This window comes from Neoarius graeffei, chromosome 3 (genome assembly GCF_027579695.1).
Source record: "Neoarius graeffei isolate fNeoGra1 chromosome 3, fNeoGra1.pri, whole genome shotgun sequence".
NCBI classification, from domain to species: domain Eukaryota; kingdom Metazoa; phylum Chordata; class Actinopteri; order Siluriformes; family Ariidae; genus Neoarius; species Neoarius graeffei.
In genome coordinates this window covers 65,519,878-65,529,285 of record NC_083571.1, presented here as the reverse complement: position 1 = coordinate 65,529,285, position 9,408 = coordinate 65,519,878, and the positions used below count along the sequence as shown (strand labels likewise).

The 9,408-nt window shown below is 41.1% G+C and overlaps 1 protein-coding gene across 1 annotated transcript; it reads right to left on the bottom strand.

Moving 5' to 3' along the window:
* Positions 1 to 4,620: 4,620 nt before the first annotated feature.
* On the bottom strand, positions 4,621 to 8,960 carry rps27a (ribosomal protein S27a). The gene is made up of 6 exons (XM_060917156.1): positions 8,912 to 8,960; positions 8,735 to 8,799; positions 8,242 to 8,296; positions 6,623 to 6,708; positions 4,890 to 5,021; positions 4,621 to 4,811 (listed from the first exon to the last, which is right to left on the bottom strand). The coding sequence occupies exons 2-6, from the start codon at positions 8,780 to 8,782 to the stop codon at positions 4,662 to 4,664; spliced, it is 471 nt and encodes a 156-aa protein (XP_060773139.1). The 5' UTR covers positions 8,783 to 8,799; positions 8,912 to 8,960; the 3' UTR covers positions 4,621 to 4,661.
* Positions 8,961 to 9,408: the final 448 nt, after the last annotated feature.

Below are 9,408 nucleotides of genomic sequence, written 5' to 3'. Positions count from 1 at the left end.
TCAGGGCCATGAAATTAAGTTACTTACTATTTATTATATTTTGAATTTCACCCAAGTTTAGTCAAAGACAGTTGCTCAGAAAGGGGTCAAAAATCCTGCTAAAATTACTAATAATAATAATAATAATAGTAAATATCACTAGTAGAGGACACATTCAGCAAGTAGCTATTCTAATAGTAATGTTTTGAAGAGTCTGTATTAACTTTCCCACATTAAAATTACTGTTATTTGTTAGTTTAATGTATCATATATTGGCAGTGACAAAAAAGTAAACTTTTCCAGTACTGTGCAAAAGTCCTAGGCATCTATGTTTTCATAGAAATTTGGTTATAGGTCTTTCTGGACAGCATAGTGGTGTAGTGGTTAGCATTGTTGCCTCACAGCAAGAAGGTTCTGGGTTCAAGCCCAGCGGCTGACGGGGGCCTTTCTGTGTGGAGTTTGCCTGTTAGCAATATTTTCCATCAATGAAGAGTTATAACATCAACGAAACAGACTTCATGCTAAAAATGTTAAAAATGTTATAATCACGTTGTCTGTTATCACCCAAATGAGGATGGGTTCCCTTTTGAGTCTGGTTCCTCACGAGGTTTCGTCCTCGTGTCGCCTGAGGGAGTTTTTCTTGCTACTGTCACCACAGGCTTGCTCATTGGGGATAAATTAGGGATAAAATTAGCTCATGTTTAAAGTCATTAAAACTCTGTAAAGCTGCTTTGCAACAATGTCTGTTGGTAAAAGCGCTATAAAAATAAACTTGACTATTTAGTATGTTGTATTTCCGGAGGAAACCCACACAGAGAACATGCAAACTCCACATAGAAAAGCCCCTGTCAACCGTGAGGTTTGAACCCAAAACGTACTTGCTGTGAGGCAACAACGACAACCACGACACCACTGTGCCACCTGTTACATGGTATGGGAAAATGTTAGTATGTTAAGAAAGAAAGCAACATTTAAGAAAGTGTCTGAAGTGTGACAAAGTCTCCAGAAAAAACATGATAGAGTCTCCAAGCCCCCATTTACACTTGGTTTTAACATGTATCTTGGACTAAATACAAGTGTAAACGAGCACCATTCAAAACACGTTCACTCAAACCATTTGCTGAGGTGATCTGAGACACATTTGACTGCATGTCATTTGTAAACACTAATGCATTCTGATGGATCCCTGACAAGGATGTAACAGGAAAATTCATCATTAATGTGGGACGTGATGTTTGTTTTGGAGACAGCGTGTCAACGCTGATGTACGTGGTTGGAGTGCAAGAAAATAATGAAGATATGTTGCAGGTAGGCAGCACGGTGGTGTAGTGGTTAGCACTGTCACCTCATGGCAAGAAGGTCCTGGGTTCGAGCCCCGTGGCTGGCGAGGGCCTTTCTGTGTGGAGTTTGCATGTTCTCCCCATGTCCGTGTTGGTTTCCTCCGGGTGCTCTGGTTTTCCCCACAGTCCAAAGACATGCATGTTAGATTAACCATAGGTGTGAATGGTTGTCTATGTGATGACCTGGTGACTTGTCCAGGGTGTAGCCTGCCTTTTGCCCGTAGTCAGCTGGGATAGGCTCCAGCTTGCCTGCGACCCTGTAGAACAGGATAAAGCGGCTAGAGATGATGAGATGAGGTGTTGCAGCAGGTAGTGTTGTAGGACCCAAGACTGGTCTTGGTCTCAAGACCACTTTTTGAAGGTCTCAGTCTCATCTTAAAATCGATCGCATTGTTACTCAGTCTTGTCTCGGTCTCAGACATGGAGGGCTCAGGATTTTATTTCAAGACTGGTCAAGACCACAACTGTGAGGATTTCACTAAATTGTCTATGCATTGTCTGATTGATTCGTTAACATCGTTACTGTGATTGGATGTAAAATTTCCTGCTTCAAATGCAACCAATAATGTGACTCATTGCTAATTTGAAAATTTTCTTCCTATTCATGGCTGTCACCCCCACCCCCCTTTACATCATACCCACTGGTCTGGTTCTGGTCATGACTTGATCTCAACCCCTCAAAGTTTTGGTCTTGATCTCGATGTACTCTGGTCTTGGTCATGACTTGGTCTCGATACACTTTGGTCGTGGTCTTGACAACATTCATTTGCAAGTTTAATGTTTTTAGCATCATTGTGTTAAGGACCTGTTGACCTTACAGCAGAAGTGACATAGGCCCTAACCAAATGTGAACACAAGTGGTCAATTGGACACCTTGGAGACGCATGATAGACAGGTGTAAACGCTGGTGTCTCGGCTGTCCACTTGTGACTCAATCGCTCGTGACACATTTTAAAACCAAGTGTAAACAGGGCCCAAGATACTCAATAAAACTTACAGCTAATTAATTTCCGGATCAAACTGCACAAAGTGGACTGAGACAACTATTTTTGAAGGCAAAGGGTCGTCAACAATTCTTTGCTTGACAGCATTTCTTTGTCAGACTGTACAGTACTAGACATGGAGCTTGGATGCTGATTATTATTATTATTATTCCATCCATTATCTGTAGCCGCTTATCCTGTTCTACAGGGTCGCAGGCAAGCTGGAGCCTATCCCAGCTGACTACGGGCGAAAGGCGGGGTACACCCTGGACAAGTCACCAGGTCATCACAGGGCTGACACATAGACACAACCATTCACACTCACATTCACACCTATGGTCAATTTGTTTGTTTGATCTGTAACCGCTTATCCCGTGCGGGGTCACAGGGGGCAAGCTGGAGCCTATCCCAGCTTACCATGGGTGAGAGGCAGAGTACACCCTGGACAAGTCGCCAGGTCATCGCAGGGCTGACACACACATAGAGACACAACCAACCATTCACACTTTCGGTCAATTTAGAGCCACCAATTAGCCTAACCTGCATGTCTTTGGACTGTGGGGGAAACCGGAGCACCCGGGGAGAACATGCAAACTCCACACAGAAAGGCCCTCGCTGGCTGCTGGGCTCGAACCCAGGACCTTCTTGCTGTGAGGTGACAGTGCTAATCACTGCAACGCCATGCCGCCCTATTACTACTACTACACCAGGTGTAGTAGTAGTAATAGGGCGGCATGGTGTTGCAGTGATTAGCACTGTCACCTCACAGTGAGGTGTAGTAAACCCCAAAGGGATTTGTTCGAACCTGGCTGCCACACTGTGACTGGAAAATGTTTGTCCTGAAAAATGAAGAGAATTATCGAACATCGAATAATGCATGTTTGCACAAGGACTGAGACGCACTCATGGGACAGATTACCTACGACCTTGAGGATCTGACATCCAGGTGCCCTACGATGCTCCTCAGTAGCTTCAGGAGACCTGGCTTCAGTTGCACTCACATGATCTGCTAAACACTTGTATAAATCCATTTTTTTTAGCTGTTTCTTTCGCCTTGACACCTCCAATAAACAGCTTGTTACTGAGAAGTTAACTGAATGTTGTTGTTTTTTTTTTAAACTGAATGGCATCGTGGTGTTCTGACTGGGGCTCTTTTTGGAACTTGTTGCGTCATACTGTTCTGAAGGCCACGTGATCTCTTCACCGCCACAGACAGCGAGTTTTATATACACACGCACGGATATATACGGTCTGTGTGAGAGAGAGAGATCACTGCGATGACGCTATCTGCGCTTAAAAATCGTTTGCACGTCTACATCGCTTTATACGGTAAAGCCTATTTCTGGGCGCCGATGGTCTCTTCGTGCTGCGTTCAAGCGCACCCGCATCCATACGGAACATTCAATCGGAGCAGCAGATCGAAAGAAATTATTTCCCGTTTATATCAGATAAAGCACAAACGTCACCATTTTTAAAACGATATTCAAACATGGTTCAAGACAGACGAATCATGTTCAAAGATATGACTGATCTAAATCTGTTTTACTGCAGCGTTTTTAATCATTTGGTGCTCCAACCTTATGTAACACAGGTTGGCGCATCTACATCGATTTATACGGTAAGATTGTATAATACAGATACCATTGTTTATAATAAAGGTATTGTATATTATGTATACAAATTATTGTAGATTGCATATTTATACTGTATATTATCTATATTTTTTCCTCCTTCCTTTTCTGCATAGAGACCAACTGCCAGAACCAGACTCCTTGTGTCAAACTTTGCCAATAAGCATGCTTGTGATGTTGTGATAGAGGCAGATAAAAATCTAATCATCAGCCAACTCCACTAGACTCCAAAAACACCATCCCCAGGTACCTGAGATACATGACTAGTAATTTTACTGCACCATTGTCAAATAATTACATGCTATAAATCATACCCATCTCACATCATTTAACTTGCTTTTCACATGCCTGCTCTCATCCTTCCCCCAAATCCCATCTAGTATCTTGTTTATCCCTGTACCAGCCCAAAATTATCCAATTTCTCCATTCCTGGATACCTCCATCTGCCTACTCATCAATCCATATTTTACATCCCTGGGTTTAAGATTTTCCCACATGGTTTACATTTTATTACCCAAGTCTGTACTTCCTTCTCACCCTTGCTGGTCTGTTTTTGTAAAAATGTCTCAAGTTTTCATTCGGTTTTAGCAAAAGCCGTTTTGTTAAACATTTGACATTCGATCAGCACCCACGTTCTTTTCACTCAACAGGAAACAAGGTGAAATAACTGAAGACCAGAGTGTCACGTCTGGGTGGTGGAAACATTTTATTGACTACTGTACATCCGTTCACTTGTCCTCCGGCTTGTTGAAGCAGTAGGTGAGACAGCACTTCCCGCAGTAGTGCCTGTCGAAGTGGCTAGCCATGAACACGCCAGCGCCGCACTCATCAGCCGGGCACTCACGACGCAGACGGTGGATCTTTCCGTTCTCATCGACCTAACGGAACGAGAAAAACTGTCAGTCTGGGCTGGTCTTTAAACTAATCTAGAAAACAGGCATGTTCTCATTTCTCACCTTGTAGTACTTGAGCACAGCGAGTTTAACCTTCTTTCTCTTGTGCTTGTTCTTCTTGGGAGTGGTGTAAGACTTCTTCTTCCTCTTCTTTGCACCACCACGCAGCCTCAGCACCAGGTGCAGGGTGGACTCCTGGAGCAGAGAGAATGTTGAAGGAATTGTTAGTCTTTCTACAGATATTCAATCATCATGCGGATTAAAAGGAGTGACAGTGAAAAGCTCGATATGGATTTGTTTTGGGGTTTTTATTTCGTTGTCTGGACTAGGTCTCAGTGATATGACTGATATTGTGATTAAATTAGATGTTAGACTACACATGAGATACTGAGGCTATTGTGATAAATATCTTTATATACACAAAAAAAAAATTACAAACTGACTAAGAGTAGCTGACTATCAATGATTTTGTTCCCCCATGGCAATCAACTGTATTAATCTACACTACATAGACAAGTGCTTTACTGGGAAATACACCGCTTGTATTTTTCACAAGAGCTACATCTGCGACATGGAGAACCAAAACCATGACAAATTTCTGTCACTCATGAGGAAATAGATGAATTACTTTGATAAATTTGGGTACTTCGTTTGTGAATGTGGCTATATAATAAGAAAATTGCACATTGGCTTGAAGATAGGAAGTTTCTCTGTGTGTTGAAAAACTTGTTTTTCAGATGAAATATATTGCAGACCTGAGGGACATCATTCTCAATATTTCATTCCGAGATGTCACTCCAAGTGTTTTCCCGCTGATTAGACGCACGTTGTCAAAATGGCAAAGCGGTTCAAAATTAGAATTCTTTTGAATAACTTGCTTTTTTTGTGTGTGGATGTGTCCATATAATATAAAAAAACAACACGGTTGAGTGAAAATATGAAGCTTATCTTCTCGTGCTGAAAAATATATACATTCATCACTCGAAAATATACTTCATATCTTGGCGCAACCGTGTAATATCCTCTATATATTTACACTTTCACCAAACTATTAGCGAGTAACAGTCTGGAAAGAGTCAGAGTGTAGGAATTTTTTTTCTGATGAACAATTCCATGAACCTGGAGACACCAATTTCATTACCAAGATAAATTAGTTCATGATCTTTATTTCTAAAATTCTAACGAACTGCACAGGACAGAATGAGGAGACACGACTGAAGTTTGTAAAAGAAAAAGGAGCAAAATCTATTAACACCAATAAAATGACAAGTCTACGACACGGTCTATTAGTAACAGAAGCTGACAGAGAAATGTACGGTTCACCTGTTTTAAGCAAAACGCCCATTTCAGGAAGCTATATTCAAATACATTAAAATGGCAATAAAATTGTTGCATTTTGAAATCAAATCAATTCAGGTTGGTCTCTGCTTGTATGAACAGGCTTTAGTCCAAAACTCAAACAAAATCTATCAATCTGTCCACTTAGCGGTGTGTTGAAGACTCTGCAGCTGAAATAATGTTAATGTACACTATTAAATAATAAACCAAACACTTGGTTAAATTACGATTATGTTCATTGTTTTGTAACAGGCTCCCAACCCTGGTCCTGTATATTATAGTTTCCCGCTCTCAACACACCTGATCTAACTCATCAGCTAATTCACAGCCAATCCTGAGCTCAAGTGGGTGGGTGTGTTAGATCAGGGAAAAGACTAAAACGTGGGGGTGTCCATGGTTGTTTTCTCCTTCTTGAGGACTGACGTGTGGGAACCTGTGTTATAGATGCTGCTGCTCACCTTCTGGATATTGTAATCAGACAAGGTGCGTCCATCCTCCAGCTGCTTCCCAGCAAAGATCAACCTCTGTTGGTCAGGAGGGATGCCTGGATTTAAACAGGAAAGGGGAGGGGAATCATTAAGACTGCTGCACCTTCAATAAAGCAAAACAAGCAACAGTTACAGGTGGGACATGCGTTAAATGTGTGATGAAACTGTTCTATGATGCACAATAGCTATAATTACTTCTTAAAAAAAAAGTAGGAAGCCATGGCCTAATAGTTAGAGAAGCAGTTTTGGGACCAAAAGGTCACAGGTTCAATGCCCTGGACCAGCAGGAATGGCTGAAGTGCCCTTGAGCAAGGCACCTAACCCCACTCAAGATGTTCTGGGTATGCTGTACGTCTCTCTGGACCAGAGCATCTGCTAAATGCCAGTAAATGTAATTTTGTATGGGGGCGTCATGGCTCAGGTGGATAAGGCGCCATACCATAAACCTGGGGACCCGGGTTTGATTCCGACCCGAGGTCATTTCCCGATCCCGCTCATTTCCTGTCTCTACACTATCCTATCCAATAAAGGTGAAAAAAGCCCAAAAAATCTTTAATAATATTTAATATCTATATACATATTGGTTATCACAACAGAGAACTGTTATTCTCTGTTGTGATAACCAATATGTATATAGATATTAAAAATTAAGAGTTTTGGGGAAGCTATGGCCGAACAGTTGGAGAAACAGCTTTGGAACCAAAAGGTTGCTGGTTCGATTCCCCGGACCAGCAGGACTGGCTTAAGTGCCCTTGAGCAAGGCACCTATCCGGCAAGAGTGGTGGCAAACCTTGTCTGATTAACCAAAGAAAAACTGATGTGATTATCAGTTCGGGCATTGAACCCGACCAACTGAACTGAAAAATAAGAGCGCCTGTTAAATGTTAATGTAATATACCTTGGGGGGAGCTTGATATTTTTATACTGCAAGTATGAACACTGAAAAGAAAGGTGAAATACAGAGTGTTTCTCAAAAAAAATCACAATCTAACTTTGCCAATTCTCGTTCAATTGACCATTTTAACAGCATGTATGGAAACAGGTCAATTTTATAAAGTGTTAAACATATTTTTAGGTACAGAAATGCCATTCACTGGAAAAGAGAAGGCATTTTGTGCAAGTACGCTCAAACACAGTTGAACAAGACAGTGCAGCATGCATTTGACCATTCTCTAAAAAAAAAAAAAAAACTGCAATGCAGATTTGGACATGGCACAAAGTTCAAAGAGGAAGGCTGTGTGTGTCCATCCCCATCTCGGGCAGCACGCATATTGAATGATTTCACATGTTTTCATAGAATACACACACCTTTTTGAATTTCTCATTCAAATTGAGGAATAAATCTCGTTGTTCAACATTAAGCCTGTTCAGTTTCATTTGCCTAGACTGTAGCTTCTGGGATATTTACTTTTTTAAAAAAACAAAACCCTCTGTATTGTAACAGTCTCTTACAACTTTTAAAGACTCCGAAGTAAATATCTAAGGATGCTTCCAAAATCCGTAAAGTAGTTTTAAAGAAAAATCAAAATAGAGATGACTGCTTAAGGCTGTCACAATATCAAGCAGCGGTAGTCCTGTGTATGCATTACCTTCTTTGTCTTGGATTTTGGCCTTGACATTTTCAATCGTATCTGAAGGCTCAACCTGTAATTAAAGAAGAGGGGAAATCAGGATTTATGCACTGAGGAGAAATTCTCAGTGATCAGTGTATAAACATGATGGCTAGCTGTGCTTGGCTTCAAGCTTTCTCGATCATGTACTAACTAATGAAGCAGAGAAAAAAAGCTTAATTCTCGGACATGTTTATAATCCTAAGCCAAAAATGTGACTCCAGAATAAAACCGCTCCATTTGCTAGCAAGAATCTCAGACATGCTGAACAGCCCTGTTTACACGTGCTACAACACAGCTAGCCGGTTTAGCATCAATTTAAGGCTAGTTATGACTTCTGTTCTTCCTGACAAACATACAAAAGGTTACATGTTAAGGACATCTACTTTTATTTTGTTTAAAATGAGAGCAAAGTCAGTCCTGGAGATGAAAACTAGCTCGCCGTGTGAGCTAATGTAGCTCCTCTACCCACCTCAAGGGTTATAGTCTTCCCCGTAAGGGTTTTTACAAAAATCTGCATTTTGCCGTTTAATCCACCTGCACACAAAACACGCCAAAAAGTTTATTCAGTATCATAAATCAATCGCTGTATGACTTTGTGTACATTTTCAACTCGTTTTTTGAAACCTAAACCCGGAGCTCAACTCACCACAAGCCTCCTGCTAATGGCGGATCATGAGAAGAGGGCTTTCAGAGCGCGCCACGGGGTTTTTTCGAGCCGCTTGCAGGGGCTAGGAGGCCATGAAGGTGCCTGCTCAAAAATAATTTGTTCGTCACAAAATATTTGAATTGAATGTTTAAGTTGACGTGTTTTTGAGATCAATTCAAATATTTAAAAATGTGTGTGTGTGTGTGTATATATATATTTATTTAATATTTCGTAGAAACCAGCTAGGGTAGTGAGTCGGTCACATTTTGGGGACATCAGTTTGTGGAATCGACTCAACGGTATTATCGTTTATCAGTGCAGGGCATCAGAGAATCGATTCGTCAAGCGATTCTCTGATTCCATGAACTGGTAAACGAGATATTTCCCCATAAATGTCTGAGAAATGGCATTCTCTACATCACACAAGCACTCTGGGGATTTTCTGTGAATTTAAAAAATGTAAAATATCAAGTACAGTGAAAAACTGACCTACAGTA